The sequence below is a fragment of the Neodiprion pinetum genome, chromosome 3 (genome assembly GCF_021155775.2).
Source record: "Neodiprion pinetum isolate iyNeoPine1 chromosome 3, iyNeoPine1.2, whole genome shotgun sequence".
In the NCBI taxonomy this organism is placed as follows: Eukaryota; Metazoa; Arthropoda; class Insecta; order Hymenoptera; family Diprionidae; genus Neodiprion; species Neodiprion pinetum.
Genome location: NC_060234.1, coordinates 18,919,673 through 18,941,289, shown reverse-complemented (window position 1 = coordinate 18,941,289; position 21,617 = coordinate 18,919,673). Strand labels below are relative to the sequence as shown.

Genomic DNA, 21,617 nt, shown 5'->3' with positions numbered 1-21,617 from the left:
AAAACCGGAGCTGAACATTTTATCCGGGTCGGCACGATTCGAGGCAAAAGTTACGTTCTCATTGGTTTTGGAGAGAGATCGGTTAGCTTGAATTGACAAGGCTGCCAGAGCCGCACTACCAGCTCCACGCATATTCTGTCTAACTCATTCTAACTTTTAAAAATACCGCAATAAACGTTAACTCTCTGCCCATTTACGCCGCAACTAACGGCACGAAATTTTGTTCTAATGAAATAATATAAAAGAAAAACGATGCTGTTTTATTTTTCCGCCCGGTTTTGGCCGAGGAATGAATAATAATGGATTATTTACCTCGATCGTCTCAGGAAAGTGAACACCCAAGTGCGCACGAACCAAGTTTTCAGTCTGTTTGGACAGGTTGACCAACTCTGTCTGGTTGAGATCCGGCGCGAACTGTAAATACACGCAAGCAATTTGAGGTTATGTTGAGCCGTTATATTTTAGCTGTCTTAAATTCTCGACGCAACATAACATCGAAACGCTTGCGAATTTTAATAGCTACCATCTGATCGCAACTGAGTTGGTTAACATGACAAGCAGACGAAAAACTCGATTCAAATTATTTGAATCTACAAATAGAATCACGTGATTTGGCGCTTGCACATTTGGGTTTTTAATTTCCTGAGACTGTCACGGTATATTAGCACAGCATAACAAGTTGTTAACAATCCCTGTTTATTTTAACAAATAATTATTTCCTTCGCGTGTGATTTGCGAAAAAACAGCGATAGCACTGTCCACGTACGATTGTTGCTATCGTTTCCAGAATCACTCGCGATTCAATTGTTCAATCTTTCATTTTTCCTTTTTGACATTTATGTGTACTTGTTCGTTATATGACTTGGGGCTCGTATTGGTGCAGCGTATTTCTGTGTGTATCGATGTCAGGACTCACTTTTCTCACCCCCTCGAATAACCCTTCCAGTCTTAAGTCTTGCTTAATTTCAAATTAGATCCGACAATCAACTTCCCTTCGCTTAATTTATTGTTTTCTTTTATTTTGACTGCAAAGTTAAAAAAAAATCACGAATATCTTCAGACTTAGTAAAATTCTACACCATTAATTGACGTGCAATACAGACACCGCCACAGCGTAATTACCTACAATGAGTCGTCAAGATTTCAAGATTTTTTTCCACAGCGTAAACTAATGCTCCTTGTCATTCCGAGTATTTTGCGTAAATAGGTATAATTACCTTCTCTATACATATATACCTTTTAACTTATCCCACACATCATCATCATCACTATTTTCTTGTGTTATGCTAAACTCGTAATAGCTTTGGCATTGAAATAAAATTTGAGTTTAATTTGAAGAGAAATTCTGTAGAAAAGGCTTCAATCGTCTAATTATAGGTAGTTACACAAAGATCTGTTTTTCCGTTAAAACGTAACCAACAAAGTATTGCAGGTTCCTCATTTTCAACAAAGTATCAAATGACAGTAACAAGACTTGGAAGAGACATAACATCTATAGATCTAATTTCCGAAGCTCCGTCTGGTTGAACATAGATTCGGATCCAGCTAAAAATTTTGTACGAAAACTTGTGGTATGTTTTAATTTTTATCAAAGCCCTGTGATCAGTGAAAACCAAAACGCGGAGAAAAAAAAGTTGAATTAGTATATTCAAGTTTTCGGTTGAAATTCGAGTTGTTTTCAATTAAAAGATTCTTCGATCTTGGTGCTTTTTTTTGTATTAAATATTGCTTTAAATTTGAGTAACACTGTTATTCTTAAGAATAAAAAAAACATGTTAAAACTGTTGCAATTTGATTTGAAATAAAGCATAAGACTTGGTTTCGGAAATACAATTGACTAGGACTGATAAGCAAAATATCGAAAATTGTAAGCGTGAATTAAAAATGAACTTCGATCGAGATTATAATTTCCCGTTGTCCGATATGGGCAGTAATTTGATGTAGGTAAGCATCATTCAACGACAGTGTTATCCGTTATTTTGATTGGCAGGACGAAGTGTCAGATTGGTTGGCCTGCCGGGATGTCGATCGGCAAGGTTAATAACTGATCAAATAAAATCGTGTCGCGCGTTATTAGAGAGTCCTACTTTAGACGAAATGGCAGCAAAGTGGAGGGTCAGAGTGGCATCTGACGATGTGATTATGGATTTTTCTCCGCAATTTAACGAGGGGCGGCAAGTTTTCAACCGTATATAATGGAGACGGGTACTCAATGTACGCCTGCCTCGGATTCCCACACACGAAGCTTCATATCTCGATGCAGAATATTATAAGTACAACAGTGACCTTCGAATAACTCTCCAACGCTCCGTCATGTTTGACCTAATTTTTCGATACCAAAATCATAAAGTTGGCAGTACCAATCCCGCAGCGTGAGAATTCAGAAAGTGATCGATATTGTTTCAATAACGAGCTAAATATTATTAAAAGTACGGAAAAACGTGGGTCAACGAAACAAGCAATATAATTTTAGCTATCAATACAACATATTCTCGTAATTGCTACATTGAATTTGTTTGTTTAACCAAAAATATTTTTCACTTATATGAAGTCTTAACATTAATTATCCGTCGCATCAACGTAAAACTATCGCAAAAATTACAAGAAAATATCACACGAGTGACCGTAATCGAAAAAAATTAACAGTAAAATGTTCCAGTTTTTTTGATTACACCTCCAAAATTCAGTCTCATCTTATACCCTGTAATACTGTTTTGGTAATGGAAGAAAATAAAAATAGTTGCGTATTGTACAGTAACGAAAACTAGAAATTTCTCTTGGCGTATACATGTAGATTCGTGAGATTCCACTTTCTGCGTTTCGTCAAATCAGGGCGCGAAATAATAAAAGACAACGATGCACCGACGTGTGTCCAGCATATCTGTGAACAGATCCACTTGCAAATTAATGGCTACTAAACCGGAGTTACTATCGAGGAATCTCCATTCATATTACTTTATAGTGGCACCGCCGAGTTTATAGGCTTAGTGGCCGTTTCCACGGTAGTAGGTCCCTCGCTGTTGCTCGGTCTTGTAGTTTGTATCCTACGATCATGGTTACACATATTCTCTTCTGGGACAGCAGAGCGCGTGCTATCCATTCTGTACGCTGAACAGACTATCGAGACCTCGAAAACTTTGCAATAAAATGGAAGAATGCCTTGACACTACAGACATTGTTGGTAATATTACCGAGAACTATTTTAGTGGGTTGAATTCTTATTTGTCCGTCAGTTGTAGCAGCGCTTCGAGAAGTTCGAAAGGAATGCAGATCGTCAAGGGTGACGAAATAGATTGCCAGAATGAGACTAAAGTGTTGGATATTGCCGAAAACAAATCGTCTCGCAATTCAGAATTTTTTGTTCAAGCCGAACAATAAGAGGTGCTTGGCATCGCGTGATTATTACCAATTCAAATTTCATGCGAAAACTAGTCTTTCGACAGATCGATTGTTCTCATATAATTGTGAACTGAATAAATTTTCGGTGAAAAAGAAAGGTTTACGATTTTTTTTTTTACATTTTATTTGGAAAATATCAATTATGTGTAAATATGAATAGTTGCGACCTTTATATTCGTTTTAAAATACTAAAATTGCCAAAAATGACTTTTCATGCAGACTGCCCGACTCAAGTTTCAATTGTCGAAAGCGGCTTATGGAGGTTATGTAGGTGAGGTGAATTTTATTTAGCTTAAGCACATCTAAATATGTGCAATGATTTGGGATGGCTTGACTGGATTACTGATTTGCTACGAGTCGTCGTTGTTACGTACATTGTTATGTAATTTCATTTCGATTCGAGTGAATTGGCATCCCTACACTTCAGACGAAAATATTGGCGTGGTACGATCTCGCGGACCAATAACGTTCAATTGTTTTGCGCATGCGCGCTCGGTTACTTAGCAACATAACCTACAAGGATAAGTTTCACCGTTTTCTCTCAGCGTACGCAGCAACTGGAGCAATGGGGCGTAATGGTAATGGAATGAATTGTTGTGACAGGTGTAAAAAGTGCAAACCGAATGCGCCGCGAGGGTATTTGCATTCGCGCAAGCTGCAAGGCCGCTAATTTGTATGCACATAACCTATAACCCCACGTACTTAACGTTATAGCACAAGTTCGCGAGGCACGCACCTTAAACGCAACGATTACAGATTCTTACGTTCCCCTTCGAAGCCCTCGGGATACCGAATTCTCCTCTCCTCTTCTACGTACTCGCCAGTTTGCAGCATCCTTCTACCGCTGCTGCGGCGCTTCGTGCATGTAGACTAACACGCGGGATCCTGCCCGGATTTATTTCATCCCTGCGCATGCGGTTTACACTCTTGCACAGATGATATGTACAGAGTTCCGTAAAAGGCTACGGCTATAGGCAAAGGTTTAAAACGTAGGCGCGAGTTAACCCGACTCCTGGTATTTCCATAAACAAGGTGGGGTGGGTGGACAGTTGTTTTAATTGCGATGTATCCATTCAATTATCCGGCGCGATGCACCGAATCGCATGATAAAATCAAATCGCTCCACAAATCACCTGTTTTTACTGAGTTGGTTCTGAACAGGATCCCGTGAATAGTGTTCAATTATTGCAGGCACGTAAATAAAATATTACACGAAAAACTTTTTACTCATTTTCTTTGTTATAGTATTTTGTTTTCAGTATCGAACGAATTTATCGCACCTGAAACTTGTACATGCACGCCAAGACGCTACATAACCATTTATAATAGTGTTAGAGATTCTATTCTATGATTCTATTCAAGTGAAACCAGACTAATCGTCAACTCAAAGCTATGCGTTATAGTAAATGACCAAATCATCTTCCCTCTTTTCTATCCAATTCTCTCTTCGCTAACTCATTTTCTAAGTATAAAACTAGAGCCACCGTTTTTGTCCCTCTGAGGTCTCTTGAGTCGCTCAACAGATTGCAATACGCTTTTTTTCACTGTATGCAAGTTGTTTAGTGAGTACAGTTTTAAAACTTGTCTCACGAAATGACATTCAAATTAAGCGAACGAGTATCGAATACCGACACCGCAATAGATGGTGCGTGTCGGGTAAAGCTGTAGTTTCTGTACAACTATCATCAACCACCGATGAACGATGGGTTTTTCCATAACATCCACTTCCACAGCACACTGAACTGCTTCGATGCCCACTCAACGATCGCAAAATCGGCCGAGACATCAATCGACCGTGCACGTTTCTTTACCTTACTTCACACGCTTTTATCGATTGAGATGCGTTTACTATCGAGGCAATTACGGGTACATCGATATTTGAAATTAGTTAAACGTCACGAAAAAAAATATGTCGATTGGTTGTACAGATTCTGGATTACATAAATGCAGGCGTATTGACGCTATGTTGAATTGCCCATAGGACATTTCCATGGAACAACAGGATATATGCTTTTCACGTGTACGTAGCCTTAACTCGCTGGAAGCGGAATCAGCAGGGAAAAGTGTAGATCGGAAGGGAAAGGGTACAAATAAATCTACATCGACAATAAACCACCGCCGAGTATAAAGCGAAGCGAAAAGCCGTATGGATTTTTTACTATTCTTTCGTTCTTTATTTTTTATTTTTTTTTTGCTTACATCGTACATAGGCTAGTCGCTAAATTACAACCCCCTTTAGAGGTGATCACGGAGCTATAAACTAGCGCCGCTGAAGGCGGGCCCATGGGAACCACGCCGCGCACACTCCGCAGATCTGCGACTTGATCTTAGTTAGATACTGAGACCCCGCTGGCTCATAACTTTCCGTTCGTTTCAACGCGGCTTTCTTCTTCTACCTTACCTACATATTTCCTTAACATTTTTCCTCAGCAGTCACTCCACTACTTCTTTTTACTCATTTTTTGCTCCTTTTTTTCATGTACTGTCAAAAAACCAGGAAACAAAAGTGAAGAGAATAAGACTTTCCAACAACGAAGGAAATCATACATAGCAAAATTTGATGCACTTCGAACTTTATACCGTGAAAACTTTTGAATGCCAATCTTGAACCGAAGGAAACTGATTTTTTCTTACAAGTTTTTTGTCCTTGACCGTCGTTTCGTGTGATCAGTGCCCGAATTCGAGAACATTCGCATGTGGCCAAAGTCACAGTTTTCATATTTTAGCAGTTGTATGTAATTCGTCTAGATTGTAGATTCGTTTGAAGCGAGACGTTAGTCGTTGGTATAGACAGTTTTTTGTTCCGCAATAAAATTACTAATAGTAGTTGGACGAGGTACCTCGGAAGCACGCTCATCGTTTGCAGAATTTTTTTGCTACTCACGTTAATATCTCACGCTCATCTGAAGACCATAAAACCGCGTATCTGGCGCCATTTTGAATCCCAAATTACGTGCGGTTTCTCAAGTCCGAAGTCACAATAAAATAATTGCGTTTCGTGCAAACTCCGAAGGATCGCGGTGAAAAAACGGCGGGTCGTGGTACCTGACGAATCTACGACCACACCTGCGTAATCGATTAGCCTAAGTATTTGTCCGTATCTAATCAACCAGATTCGGAACTCAACGAAATATTCACGAGCTGTTTCGACGTGCTTTCGCTTTCTGCAAGCCTTGGAAACCTCGCTAAGTGCGAAAAAATACATGCAAATGCTAAAGTGTAAACCCAAGGTAGATAGAACGTAGATAAATCCCGGTACATAGGCGAAGTATCTTTTCGCGGGGAGTGTAAGAGTCATAAACGTGCATGCCAGGAATTTAAGCGTTCACGCAATGGATTCGAGCGAAGACCGGCATTTTGCACGCAATTTCGCTAACGAGTTCCTTTCAGTGCGGTAAATCCCTGAAAATAATTAACGTCCTGTCAATCGATGTGCGCCAGGGCGACCGACGTTATAATTCCCAGCTACGGCTTCATCCTAGCAGCAAATTCCAGGCTTTGCAGACAGCTCGTGATGTTAAGGAGTGCGGCACGCATATCTCTTAAGCTTCGAAATCTTCTTCAACCAATTGCGAGAAACGTATAACTTCATCATGTAAAGGTAAAAAGTCAGTAGGATTCATTTCGTTCAGTTGACGTGTCATTTGAGTTCCTTTGCCGACTAAAATAATAACTTGATTGTCAACGTTCGTGTGCGAAGCCCAAGCTTCGATTCTTCATGTTTCAATCCAGAACCATAAACTTATACCGTATAAGTCATCAAAGAACTGTTTCATCGATATAAAACTTTAAATGAAACTTCTTTTGCCGAAAGGAAACGGCGAAACTTGGTAGATTGACATGCAGATTAGTCATTTTCATGCAGGCTAGTTACCTCAGACTTCAGCTGTGAAACGCAGTACGTGAAAGTTATGCAGGTGATGCGAATTGTTAGATCTCAGAATGTTGAAGCAATTATTCGGAAAGACTAGGCAGTCTTTTATTTTTACCTGTTACAAGTCATCATAATGACATAATTCAATTATTTTGTGGATACACAGTCGGTAAGGTAGGATAATGAATGAACAGATTTTAAGGTTAAGTGTATCACCCAACTTCGTATCCTCTTCTCAATTTGATAGTTGCATTTATTGCTATTTCTTCAATTGCTCCGATTTCGCGGTTGCTTTGTGGAGAATCGACAAATGCAGCAGAAGAAAAACTTCGTTAGTTTTTGTGATTATCCTGCTTTCCGGGTTGCTCATTTTAAAGCCACCCTCGAGTATCGGTTGTTCATTGTATGTGAGTATCAGCGTGGAAGAGGCCCCGGAGGTGTGGGTCAGAGGCAAGGATCGACCTGTGACCTCTACCTCGGAGTCTCACCACTTCCGGTTTTTTTACTATCACTTATAGCAGACCAGCCGTGACTCTGGAGTTGGACAGAGACCATCACCGATCGTCGGCGCACCTGTTGCCTACAGTGCTGCCGGTACAGCAACAACATCAATACTAAACCAGCGCCATTTCGCGGCCACGGTTGGAAAGCCCAGCGACGAACACCCAGACGCGAATTGCAGGCGGTTTAATTGAACATAAATCGTTCATAAGACTCGCGTTTGCTCAAGCTTTTAAAAAGACTATCTTATATGAGTTATCTCTCCGCTCTTTCACAGTCGCTCTTCTCCTCTACCGCGTTCTAGACGGCCTTAGCTATTTCTTGTATTTCTTGACCACCCTAACGAACGTAAAGGATAGATTTAATATCAGAACCACGTTCACAGCCGGTTAATTATTAACTGCTATCCTGATCTTTGGACGTGGGAACAGTTACTTTATCTCCCTCTTCTGAGCCCCTTGAATATCGGAACCAGTATTAAATCGGAATCGAAAGACTATAGTCTCCGCTTTTGCCACCTATTTGCATTTAATTAATACTGCAGAAAGTGTTTTTTCACCGCCGCGTTAGTTCGTTCAATCACTTCCTTTCGACTGTTTGACAAATCCAGCTGTCACGTTGGAATTTTCGGAACTGTAAGTTGGTACAGGAATTCTGATACTTTCGAATGGTACCAGGCGGTAAAGTTACTGTTACACCGGAGAAAAAATATTTTACACTTTCTCATCTTAACACTGCCTCGCGAACAGTTTTAAAATCACGTGGGCGTTATGTGTCAAGATCTCAAGGATTGTCGCGTGGTTTAGTAAGGGGTCTTCATGAATGTTCGAGAGTCATATTCAAACGTTAACGACGCCGATGAAGAGAAGGTGGTTGTCATCGTGAGATCAAGACGGGTCCGAAGCATGTATGCGATAGTAAATAATAGATATTACGGCGGTTTACGAGTTGATAATTGCCACAAGATGAATGAGGCATCACTGCACGTTCTTACATACCAGTTGTATTTCAAGTTAGACTCGATTCCCCTCCGCCGTCTCCTTCCTTTCCGTCCCCGGTGATTCCCTATCCCCAGCTTCACCTCGCGAGCAGCATGCCTATCAATTCTCCCCTTCACGTATACACACGTGCGTCACATGCTAATCTGATCGACTTCAGGTTTCCTTCAGGGGAGACGCGGATGACGCTAGCTTCATCTCTACACTCCGAGGAGTATCTCGGGATCTAGTTGGGCTTCGGCTTATCGATATATACGGCCGGTCGGTGAACCGAACCTTATTGGCTGCCTCGGGATCTGAGAAAGCGCAATTTTACACTGTCGCAATGGTCCCGATCGCCTTGTGATCAGTGCCGCTTCGACGCCTGGTCGGAAAAGATGGCACACAATAGATATGCCAGGGGGGTTGTTTCGTGTCGCGGATTCCAATGCAAGCTAGCAACCTGCTGCTTAAATTCATTGCCAATTGCGCCTTTTCATAACGTGTGCGTTCCGTCGTGTAATGAACTTCCAACAGCACGACTTGGCCACTCACAATTTTTACTTCGATATTAACTTCGAGTCTCTTGCAATATCGACTGCACAAAAGCTCATAATTGATCGCCGATTCTCTAACGTCCGTGTATAATCGTGAAAGCTCATTACGCCGCGTTATCTCGAGCTAACAAAGTGTAATCAGACTCTCCGAGTCACTGTCCAGTTAATCTTCGACGACGACCTTCTTTCTCTCGGATGCGTGCGCGGTGCGTCGAGAGTTCAAGCTGCAGAATCTCTCGACTAATTCAGTCGCGCTTACCGCTTGATCGCAAGGCTGCGATTAGATTCGACACGATGCTCCTCGGCGTCCAGAAATGCTAATCGAGGCATAGGGACTGACCTCGTTTCACCGCGTGCCGACTGAGTTACCGATGACCTCCCCGTGATCCTGTCAGCTCTTTGCAAGTCTCGCATCTCGATTCACCTCCGGTGTCTCCAGCTGAGACCAAGCGCAGACGTTGTAAATCTTGGAGTTATGGAAAATCCTTGCGTGCTGGTTTATAAATACATTTCTCTGCTCAGCGTATAAGTTCGTTCCTCTATTCTTCACTCACATCTCGTTAGGGGTTCACCTTCATCCGGAGCGTTTCAGATGCGATTCCCGTCATATTGCTAGCAAGGTAAATGAATCATGGACTCGCTTCTTTTTTTCTTATAAGTTATAATTCATCGCGTGCTAAAGCTTTATGGATAACAGTTCCTGCAGTTGCTCTTGAATGATCCAGACGGACGATTTCTTTGATGGGCCGTACATATAAAGTGTTTCTATCGTCCGTTTACGAAGGTGAAACAGCCCTTTCAAGATGTTCGAGACTTTTTATTTTCCTTTTTTTATACGATGACATCGCCTCTCTCATCCTATAAAGAATGAGTAATGGATAAAAAGCTATTCAGGAATTGACTGTATATGAGCACAAGTTAAAAATATCTACGCAAGTTTCTTTTTTACAATGTTACATTAGTTGACGTAATTTGTGATACATATGTAGACCTGCAAAGTTGCATATTTCTAGGATAACAACTGGCGATGTTATCATAAAAGGAATCAGGCGCAGCCCTTGTAAATGGATTGAAACAGTTTTTAAAGTCTCTTAATATTGACAATCAGCTAACTTTGTTCACCAATCGCCGTCTCTTCAAAAGTAACCAAGTATATTGTCAGGCTTCTGAGTATTCTATAGTACAAATTATACGATTCAGATTGACTAGTTCCAGAAGTTGATTCAACAGAAGGGAAAATAGCTGACAGGTAGATAAACCACATATGATAATATGATGAGGAACAGAGAAAGAGCGAATGGTGAAAAAATTAACTTTGTGAATGTTACTTAAGTGCGTTACATAGTTGGGAATCGCAGCGTGTTGTGTGGTATGCGCGCGTGGGAACCCCCGCAACGCAATTACCTCTGAGGCATGCATCGGCTACGATAGATCCACACGTATAACAGGTATATAGAGAATTCGCAACACGCTGATCGTACCACGCATCTGGAAGTTATAACTAAGTTTTCTTCACGTTGGTAAGTGATTCCGTTACTAAACACGTCACCCGAGTTGAGTTTATCGAACATTAAAGAGCCCTCACGCAAAGCAACTCAAATTTCAACTCGTGTTAATTTTTACCCCACGGATTATCTCGCTGTCGTCGTTGCTCGTTCTGCGACTGCACGCGATCCGGCCTACGGCACGGTGCACCCTTCACATATGTTTACTCCATGGATCTGTACCCTAAGAAGATCGCAGATTTTTTGGGACGCTGTGAATAATAAGGCAAAACCGTCATCAGGAAAATATTAATGTAATTTATAACATCGCAATTTCTCTGCAGTCGAAATTAGGCAGATTGTTGACAATAACTTTTGTTTATTTCATTGTCATGCGATGGATTCCTCGACCTGCAAGTATATATATATATAACAAGACTTCACAATGATTCAAATTTTAGTGCAGCAAGTCAAATCAATAAACTGGAAAATTAGAATTGATTAGAAAACATTAATAAGCAAATCGATGAGACGAGTATACAAAATTTTAAGACTGATTGGAACATGTTTTTTCAATAAAGTGTCAAAACCTCTAAACATTTTTTTATACCATGATACAAAATAAGGTTCTAATCACGTAGTTTTGTTTCGAATGATTTTAAATGCGCGCGAAATTTAATTGAATATAATTGAACAAGACTTTCGTTCCTTTTCCAATGTCGAGTATTCCTTTCCTGTTACCAATAGCAGTTCATTTGGTGGAGTTGGGTGTGTTTGAAAATTTATGTAATTGCCCGGTAACTTTGACCTGATAGATCATCGGTCATATGTATACTAGTATAATCAAGTAGCCTCCTTCAGCTTCTACAAAATTTATTACCAATTTAACCTACAGTATCGAATTGCGATTGCTGTACCCGCTTATACTATAGGAAGGCTGATTTTAATCGTGATATATAGACGGATATAGATGTTTCTAATACCGAGTAAAACACAATGAGACAAACTGCCCGCATTCTCAATATCTTGGGGTGGCAGGAAAAGGAAACGCAGGATTACAAAAAAAATTGAATTCCAAAATAAAGAATTTCAATTAAAAAAAAACATGTACAGTTCATCGATATTATCGTGAATAGCATTGAAGAATCAGCTTATCATAGCCGTTACTGTTGGTAATTGTATAGCGTGTATCAATGAGGTAATTTGCTTTGGGCAAAAGTCCGTGATGAAGTTTAAGATAAAAACTTGCGGAAAAAAGTAGAAATAAGAAATTACCCAAATGTCAGACCACCTATATAAACATTCAAGTAATCTACAATCTCAATACTGGTGAATAGACTGGGGAATTCGATATTCCGTAATCTAAACCAGTGTTTTTCAACGTTCTTGAATTCACGACCCCTTTACAAGTGAGAAAAATCTGGCGACCCCCCCGATCCATAATAAAACCATATCAGTGATTTCAAAGAATTTTTATAATTAAAGGATTCCTTGTGAAACTTTGTTTATGGTTTTTACTTTTACCTGGCTTGCGACCGCGATTCCCCGAATAAGACTTGGCGAATCCCTGGGGATCACGACTCACAGGTTTAAAAACACCGATCTAAACGATTGAGTGATTGTATCGAATTCTTTGTTTCTCGCATTTTTTCAATTGAGAGGGAATTTATGTTATATTCTTGCTGTAAAAATATTTATTTCATATATTTATACAACTTATAAGCGTGAAAGATGAAAAAAAACCGCACTAAATCCATAATTCGACCAATATTCGTGCATAATATTTTTCGACCAAAAGACTACCAGTTTTATCCAGAAAATGAATGTTTGCGTTTATGATATTCTTTCCACGTCATGCCACGCATGGTTTTTAAGTTATCAAGGTGTTTGCTAGGAGCGATTAAAATGAATCATATAACCTGCGGCATAAGTAAATGTGCACCTATGGTGGTGCGATTTAAAGGCAAAGCGCGAAAGATCCTGGGCTAGGTAAGGTGGGGTTATGCTAGGTTAGCAATAGCTCAGCAATAGTTCAGATAGCGATCTTACTCGTGCGATGGACTCGGGGCTCTGGACTTACCAGTGTTATGCCGTTGTGTACACACCCGTTGACCTTTGACCCAACCCTTCTATCCATTCCTTATATCCTACGTTCCAGGGACTAGTTCCTGATTCTCCTTTGGCTGCGCGTCGAGCCCCGATCGAGGCCATAGATGTTACCCGTCACTTTGTGTATTGTAAACGTAACGTGCGCGTCGAAAGGTCATGACGCGTTCCTCGCGCGCTTCTACACCTACTTATGTAGGTATAAGATACGTTAGTAGGTACATAAATTTGATTTCTTCTGCTCGCAACGCGCATGAGTTTCATCACCGCTGTACAAATACCTTCGAGAATGCATAAAATGGGTTAAAACAGCACATTTCACTTTCGGAAGTGATCGTCATCCTTGTTTCAAACCGGATAATAAATTTACTGAACATTCACTGTGCAAAGTCAATGTTAATCCGGTAGCTATTCGATGCGAAGGACAACCAGTGACTGCGAATTGAAATTACGAAAGAAAAAACTGAAATAATAATTCGGCGATTGTAATTGCAGCATAACAATATTAGGAACCAATATATTACCCGTGGAATCGAACTTCAACGATTATTTTACTCGGGGATTTATATTTCCTACAAGTAATTATATGTGGTGGTCAGTCACGCACGAGCCATACGCGGATAGGTAACGGAATCTTATATGCGATTATACGGATTGGGAATTTATTAGTAATCAAACGAATCAGTAATTCAGCCTTTCCTTTCTTGCGAAGCTCTCCCGCCATTCATTTATATCCTTCTCTATATCTACTGCTGAGAGATATAGCCGGTTCGGGAGGTTCAATCGAGCCGCGCGTAGACCTTCACTGACTCCTGCACGGACAGACAGACAGCCACCGTAATAACCAATCGATTTGCTTGATTGTTTCAGGGCGTGAGACTCCCCGAGTAACCTCAGCTCTGGTGGGTGACGGGGAAGGCCGACTGATCGCCACTCCAGTGCGCAAAGAACGCATAACCAGCAGAAGCAAGGAGGACCTAGCCCAAGAGGCCGCCCTGATACTCGAACAGGTCGGTAATTTGAAGTGCATTGCGCGAGACAACAAGGTATCGTCTCTTCCTGGTAAATTCAGCACCCTACCGGCAAGGAGGAACAAGAAACGACCGGAACTTCCATTGGACGTCAGACGCCGGAGCGAGGAGATCGGTGTTACCACTGAGGATCTAGTCGAGATACCGAAGGCAAAGAAAAAGGCGTTGGAGAGGAGCGCAAGCGATGCTAGCGCCAGGAAGGTGAAGAATCCTATCGTCAAGTTGTTCTCACCTAAATTGGAAAGGAAGGGTAAACCCGTTGCACGGAGTTACAGTGACGCGGGTACCTCAACGAGCAATCGACCCCAACGCAAGCGGAGTGGTAGTGAGAGCGAAGAAAGTTCGCACGTGAGCGCGATCAGAGCAAAGAAACAGCTGTCACCTATAATCGAGGCATCGCCGCAGGTTGACGCCCCGCAACCTTTCAATTTCAGCAAGACTTCGGAGGCGAAGAAATCGAAGAAGGAATCAAGGGACGAACAGAACGAGGCCAAGAAGGAAACCTTGGTGCCGGAAATCACCGTAACGAGTCCGTCGAAGTCACCGAAGACACCAAAGAAAGGCAACAACGGTGGAAAGACAAAGACACCGACGAAAGAGGAAGAAAACTCTGCACAAGAAGAAAAGGAAGGGACTAAAAAAGATACTGACGAAGTGGACTCAACGATGTTGCACAGCAGCCGATACGATCAGCAAATCGATGAGGAGTCAACCATTCACAAGATGATCCATAGACTGTCAAACGACAGATCACCTCCGCCGCATCTACCGAGGACCTTGGTGACGCCGAGTCCTGGTTTCGGGCACAACAACAACATGCCCTTCTCTTACACCCGACCGAACGAATCGAGCCCCACGTCGCCACCAGGCGGTGTGATTTACGCCCAGGTGCAGATGGACAAGAAGAAGGCTCAGCGAAGTCACTCTGACAGCGATGAGGGCCTCGGACTTGAGCGCAAGGATTCATCCAGGGAGAACAGTCCAGCGGAGAAAGATTACAGGAGGGCCGACTATGCCTACAACAGTGATCTGCACCGGAACAACGAGATCAATAGCTTTAAGTCGCGGTACGACGAGGAGAAGAAGAACGCGACAACGCACTTTGGTGAGTTCGCAAACAGCCGCGGTGAATACGTATCGAGAGGGACCGAGTCGAAGCGCATGCATGATTTGAACGAGATTGATCGCGGCCTGTTTGGCAAGCCGGAGAAGTACACGTCTACCGTATTCGTGGATACTTCTGACCGCGGAAGAGCCGACGGCATGGATTCCCGGCGCAAGGACAACGGCGAGTTCAATGTCAGGTCCCAGCTGCATGACAGGGGCTTTTCGAACAAGACGAGTGAGCTGAGTGCCAGGCGAGACCTGCTCGAGTCAAGGATAAAGTCGAGACTACTGGCCGACGAGATGTTCGCTGCGAAAAGCAACAAAGTGGAACACGAAATAATCGACAAGCCGATCGTTCCATCGCCGGTGATACCGAATCGCGTAGCATCCCCGAAGAGGTACGTCGACACCTATATCACCGAGACTCGGACCAACAGCAACGGCGACAAGTATATATTCGAGAAGGAGCTTCATCAAGACAACGGGAAGGTTTACGGGTACGAGAAGAAGATTACGAACAAAATACCTGGAGAGACGTACGTTGAGCAAAAGCCGAGGGATGGTTACACGGTCGAGACGAGAACAAACAAGTATGGTGACAAATATATCGTTGAGACCCGCACGCATGAGAGTTATGCGGATGACTTCAAGCCCTTCCTAAGTGACAGAAGCAGGACCAGCCCGGAGGAAAGGTTTCAGACCGCCAGGAATCTCGGAAGTCCCTACAAGCCGCCCGGCTACGTACTCGACGACAATGTTGGACGCAGGTCCGAGTTCAAGGAGAACGTGTCACCGATACTCACACCGAAGAAGTTCAGCGATCACAAGCTCTCGAAGAGCGACGATTTCCTGGACCGTGACGCGGGTCTAATCCGCGACCCATACTCATCCAAGCCCAAGAAGAGTTTCGAGACCATGCGCGGCATCAGCAAGTCATCTCAGCGGCTCGATCAGATCGGTGAGAACGCCAGAGTCAGGGCACTACGGAGTGAGTACACCACCAGGTCACACGAGAACTTGAGTACTGTCGACTACGTCAACGCCAGAGACCTTCGACACTCAGTCTTGGAGAGTCCGCCCTTGGAGACGCGAAAGATCGCCTCTCCACCGGTCGGTCAACACGTGGTCGATCATCTTCGGGAAAGGCCCAACGATGACTACGACACAGACATCTCTCAGCTGACCAACAGTCAACTAGGTAGCAAGTACTACAAGGAGACGAGGACCACCCAGCGGTACATGGGCAAACACCCTCTTCAGGACGAGTACGACAGTTCCCCACCGCGGATGCGTCCTGATCGCGGCTATAACTCCAGCCGGTACGACTCCGACACCACAGCGCGTGACTCTGTACGTCGAGAAACGAGATACCTTCACCAGGAGGAGTCGACCCGGACGCTTCGCAAGGAAAGAAAGACGGATGATGAGGCAAAGAAGATGGTCCGCCGGTCACGCAATCATCTCGATTACTTTGACGACTCAGACGCTAGAGACAGCCTCCGTCGCGGCGTCAAGGTCGGTAAGGAAAGACAGGGGGGTTCCGGGCTTGAAACTTTCGACGAAAGTCCACCGGTCAGCCCAAGGGCCTTCCACGAGAGCAAGACGCGGCACACGCGCCACCATGAGGTTAGAGGCCACTCCGAACGGAGACACAGGGAAAGTCGTCTGAGCGATCCAGATCGCAAGGACCGGCTGGCCGACTCTGGAATAGAAAACGATTATCGCCGAGACTCCCAAGAGGCCGACCGTAGGGAACCTCTCGAGTCGGAGGACGAGGGCTTTGTGACGATGCGGTTCATCAGACACGAACGCAGGCATACCGACAGGAACATGGACCTGACACCGTCCGAGAAACGCAGATACGACAAGTACGTCAGCGCCAACGGGGGCACAAAGTCTGTCACCTCAAAGCCACCCTCTGGTCTGGGCGACAATAAGAAGTACGAGAAAAAAGTCACGAAGAAGAGCGGCAAAAGTGGAACTATGAGCAAGGTCAAACAGTTGTTTAGTAAGAAGGAGAAGAAGGCCAAGGAGGAATCCCAAAAGTCATCGAAGAAGAACAACCGCATCAGCAACAGTGGAGCCTTAACCGACGATGAGGTCACTATGAGATACCGTGAATATCGTGGCGATCAACTGAGGAGCGCCAAGAGCGCACGAGACTTGGACCACGAAATCAACCAGGTAAGTGATCACCGAATCAATCTGTCAGATAATGTTTTAATAATTATTATGTCTCGGAGATGTTCTCTCATTCGTGAGTCCTCGACTATTCTCTGCAGTTGAAACACAATCATTATAGGTCTGTTTAGAGGTTATGCTGCCTTTCCGTGATAATATATGATCTGCTGCTTACATAAAATTACAGGTTCTTTGTTCTTAAATTTTTCGAGCAAGATTCTCTAGCAAATCAGTATAATAATTCTATGAAAAGTGCGAACTGCCTGTTATGTGATAAAAGCTGGCTTCAGCCAATAGCTAATAGTCTTTATTGAAGTTGGAAAACCTTGCTATCAAAGTTAGCTGAAAAAACCGGTTTTTAAAATTGTTGTTTCAGTATTGATCCAAATTTTAAAAAATGTTCTGACAGCAGATTCTGATTAGCGGTATATTTCGGCGAACACATTTTCACATTTGCGTTAATTACCGAACTCACACGGGAACCAAAGAGTCGGTAGACGACATTCATCACGGTTTTTGTGTGTGCGTAAACTCGTTGATCCAACTTGTCAACTGGACATCAGGCGGAGCGAAGATGTCAGCGTATAACCGTAATTAAAAATATCTCTCGAGTTGAAATTGCGTCATACCTAACTGTTCACTCGTGGGTCGACGGTTAGGCCGCTTTCGAGCGTCCGACGTCTCGAAGTCAATTGAGCTGACCGCCCACCTGTTCCATTTTTGGAGTATTTATCACACGCGATGATACCTGCAACTTCCAACCTCTGTCTCGTCAGCCTTCTTACTAATTTGGGTATGCTGTCCTTTGCGTGGGCCACTTGTATGCACACAGGGACTTAAACCGGCTAAAAACCGATTAAAATGGCGCCTGTAATATTACAGGGCCCGTAATTAATTAACTTGCCAGGAAATTGCCAGAACAAGGGTTTTCGGAAGATGAAAATCAATTAACTACTCTTTTTTCTCGTCACAAAAGTTCACAATTTGGATTCAGGATTTACACTGCACGCTATAATTTTCAACATACGTGGCTGACTACAACACAGAGCTTCTGACGATGATTTGATAAACCACCAAATGACTAGCTAAGCGTCGTTGTTCTACGTTAAGGACGTTCAAATTGGTTTGACTGTGGCTTTGTCGTGACTGCTAGCACTGAATTATTGAATTATTGAATTATTTTCCCGTTATCGCGTGTCCAGCAAACATTTGTGCTATCCGATGCCTGTGACGGAATCATTTTTCGGCGATATTCTCCTTTCACCAGCACGCTCGTAACAGTAATAGGCATAATACTATTATAGCGACCAGACGCCTGCAATTTTTTTTGCACTTTTAGTCACTGAACCAGCAGCGTGGAATCTTACGATAAGTAGATTTACTTGTAAAATTGGTTGGTATAGGAATCAAGACTCTAGAGGTGATAACGATGTTGATCAGCGGTTAAGAAATCTTAATTTTAGAGTTTGAGAATGGTTCTGCAAAAGGATTCTGCAGGGATCGTTGAATAGCGTCAATATATTCAGTTTTATTGGTTAGCTTTCGATGGACTCTCAAGTGTTCCACCATGATTGCTCAATCTTCTGGTTTGATATTCTAGCAGGTGATATACCTACGCTGATTTGGTCTAGTTGCATTTGCATTTCAATATAATTTCGCTGTGTAGTAGTCTGTCATAGTTCAGAAGACAACTGAGCGGTAGCCCACGCCTTAAAAATTGGCCAAATGCTCTGAAGGCGAAGATTAAGGTATAATCCAGGCGTAGCCTAGAACTAGCCAGGCTTGAGAGTTGCACAAGCCAAGAAGTCGAGGTAGGTAACTAGAAAAACGTGTTAGCGGTTTTGAAAAATAAATTGAAAAGGTCAAAACAGCGGAGGAGTGCCAGGCAGCATAATTAATAACAAACCGAATCGCATCGGTATCGTTCCGTCATTTATTTCTTATCACACCCCGCAGCTAGGTTATTACACATGAATATTAGTATTACATTACGTTACTTTCCCATTTCTCAGCTATAACTTGGAAATCTTGATCCCCGAGTAAGGTGGTCGCATTTCTGTAACCTTGCGAAACAAACGAACATTTCGGATCGCATAAATCAACCTCTCTCTGGGTTAGAGTTACCCCGCACCTATATTGGAAATCGCATTCGCTCGGCTTCATTGCTCTGCGTGGGTGTGGTGCAGCTATTATTTAAATTCGAATCTGGCGTTTTCTTATACGCACCTTGGCTGCACACATGAACTACGTGGTTCAAGAGTTCATAGAAGTAGGCGAGTAACAGCAGGGCGTAATATTTTCCCTGAATCGAAAGTAAACGTTCAGCGCGTTCGGTACTGTTCGCCAGCTCTTTGTACCTGGATATGCCAACAACGAACACTTTTACATCGCGATTAGCCACTGCACCTTGGCAGTTGTGCACATATCGTTTCTCTCTGTGCAAACCCGGAACACTCTGCCTCCATTCTCGTCTACACGGAATTGCACTTTGACGATGAAACGAGTAATAAGTCGAGAACACGTAGGCAAAGCGTCTGTAAAAATTGAAATTATTCATCCTCGCAAAGTTTGAAAGAAGCTTTCGTCTAAGAGTCTTGACCAAAGACATAACACGAATTGACCAATTGAAGAGATATCTCAATTTTCACTTTTGCATAAGCCTCATTTACAACGTCCGCGTATTTGTGACACATTTCGATTTGGATCAACGGTCTGATTAAAACAGAGCTTCACGAATGAATGAATCGTAGAAAGTAAAGTTAACGAAACACACAACGAATATACATCCAGGGCTTTACTTAGATAGCTACAGCTATATGTACAACAAAAATCAAAACACGTCCGTTCATTGCTAAGGACTTGACGTATACTAGACTCATGGACTAGGTCTCGAGTTTTAAAGCCTACCTTACCGGGATTTGAAGTTTTATATCTTGTGGAGACTTCAAACTTACACCAGAAACTCAGCTTAGGGACTTGGAGCTTGCACCAGAGGCTAGGCCTCGGGACTTGGCCTGCAGTAAATTTTTTTTCACTTTGACAAAGTTGTTAGCGGTACCGAGCGTCAAAAAGGTAATTCCCATGATTTCGTCTGTTGGTCGTAGCTGATCGATCGTGGCGTAGTTTTTCACCGCCATCTCCTCATCATTTGATCGTTAGTCCCCGCTTCACACCTTCAATCTAGACCTCACACCTTTCTGACGATCAGCGGTCTTCGGGCCAGCAAGCCTCTTAATATACCCATACCCTTGGTTCAAGCTTAAGATTTTTTGTCTATCGCATCCGGTTACAATCGGCAATCGCATCTCAGCTGGCTGTTTCTACTACCGCGTTGTTTAGAGTGGAGATCGAAGGCCAGAGAGCGAAAGAAGTGGAGAGAGAACAAAGTCTAACTACGGAGTGTAATAACACGACCGTAATGAGCCCGGGCACTTACTTACTTTTGCGTATAGCGTTACGATTTTTCATCCGTCGAGAAATTAAAGCAGCTCGGTCCACGGTTGTGATTTTAAAAATAGCGGTAGCAATTTGGTGCAAGCGTTATTGAGCCGCGATGAAATTACCCAGCGGTTGAATCCTCGTGAAGAGGAATACGGGAAGGAAGGATGGGGATAAAAAATGCTGTAAAAAAAATTATGCGTCCACCCGTATCTCGCTGGATGATGCAGGGGCGTGTATTTCTCCGCTGGTACGTTGTGACTTAGTAATGATAATGCCTGACTGAACGACGCGCGGGGATCTAGATGCGCTTTTTGCATCCCGGTAGGCGGGACGACGCGGTTCGCACCTTCGGCTGCGAAGCGAGAAGAGGAAGATGCTCAGCGGAGACTCTGTGCAGAAGTGCACGCCCTGGATCGTCTCCCGTCTCCGTGCTTTGATATCCGTACAGACCGTGCTCCGGGAGACTGGGAAGATAATATTGCTAGATAGGTTATTTATTAATATCTCTAACCTCGTTCCGCACCCCTCGTGCCACCCTGGAGGCCCGTCGGCCAACTCCGAGCAATATATACCGCCTCGTATCCTGCTGGGAATTCAGTTCCGCTGATAGTCGTGAGAATAATCGTAGATTTATTTTCTCCTCCTAAGATTAACACCCCGAGGATTTCGTGCTCGCGGTTCAGGCTTGATCTCAACTTGCCAACAATAATCGCAAGACACAGTCAGCGGTAAATCATCGCGGCCGCTGGTTCGTAAGAGAAGAGGGTAAAATTAAAATCAAGCGTTTTATATATTCAAGGCACACGAAAACAAAACAATTTCGAATACACGTGATGAGAGAAATTAATAACACTGTAGTCAGGACGGCTAGATGGTCCAGTGGAGTAAGTCTCCGGTAAAGCATTTCTAGATACCGGGTTCGATTCCTGGCTCCGTCGTTAATTTTTCAACTAACTTGA

At 43.1% G+C, this 21,617-nt stretch overlaps 1 protein-coding gene across 2 annotated transcripts in view; it reads left to right on the top strand.

Moving 5' to 3' along the window:
* Nucleotides 1–21,617, top strand: part of blo (bloated) — a 124,159-nt gene that overhangs the window by 14,405 nt on the left and 88,137 nt on the right. For both annotated transcript variants that reach the window (XM_046618452.2, XM_046618450.2), the window contains exon 3: nucleotides 13,769–17,220. In XM_046618452.2, coding sequence (XP_046474408.1) covers nucleotides 13,769–17,220 — 3,452 coding nt within the window. The remainder of the gene's footprint in view (nucleotides 1–13,768; nucleotides 17,221–21,617) is intronic.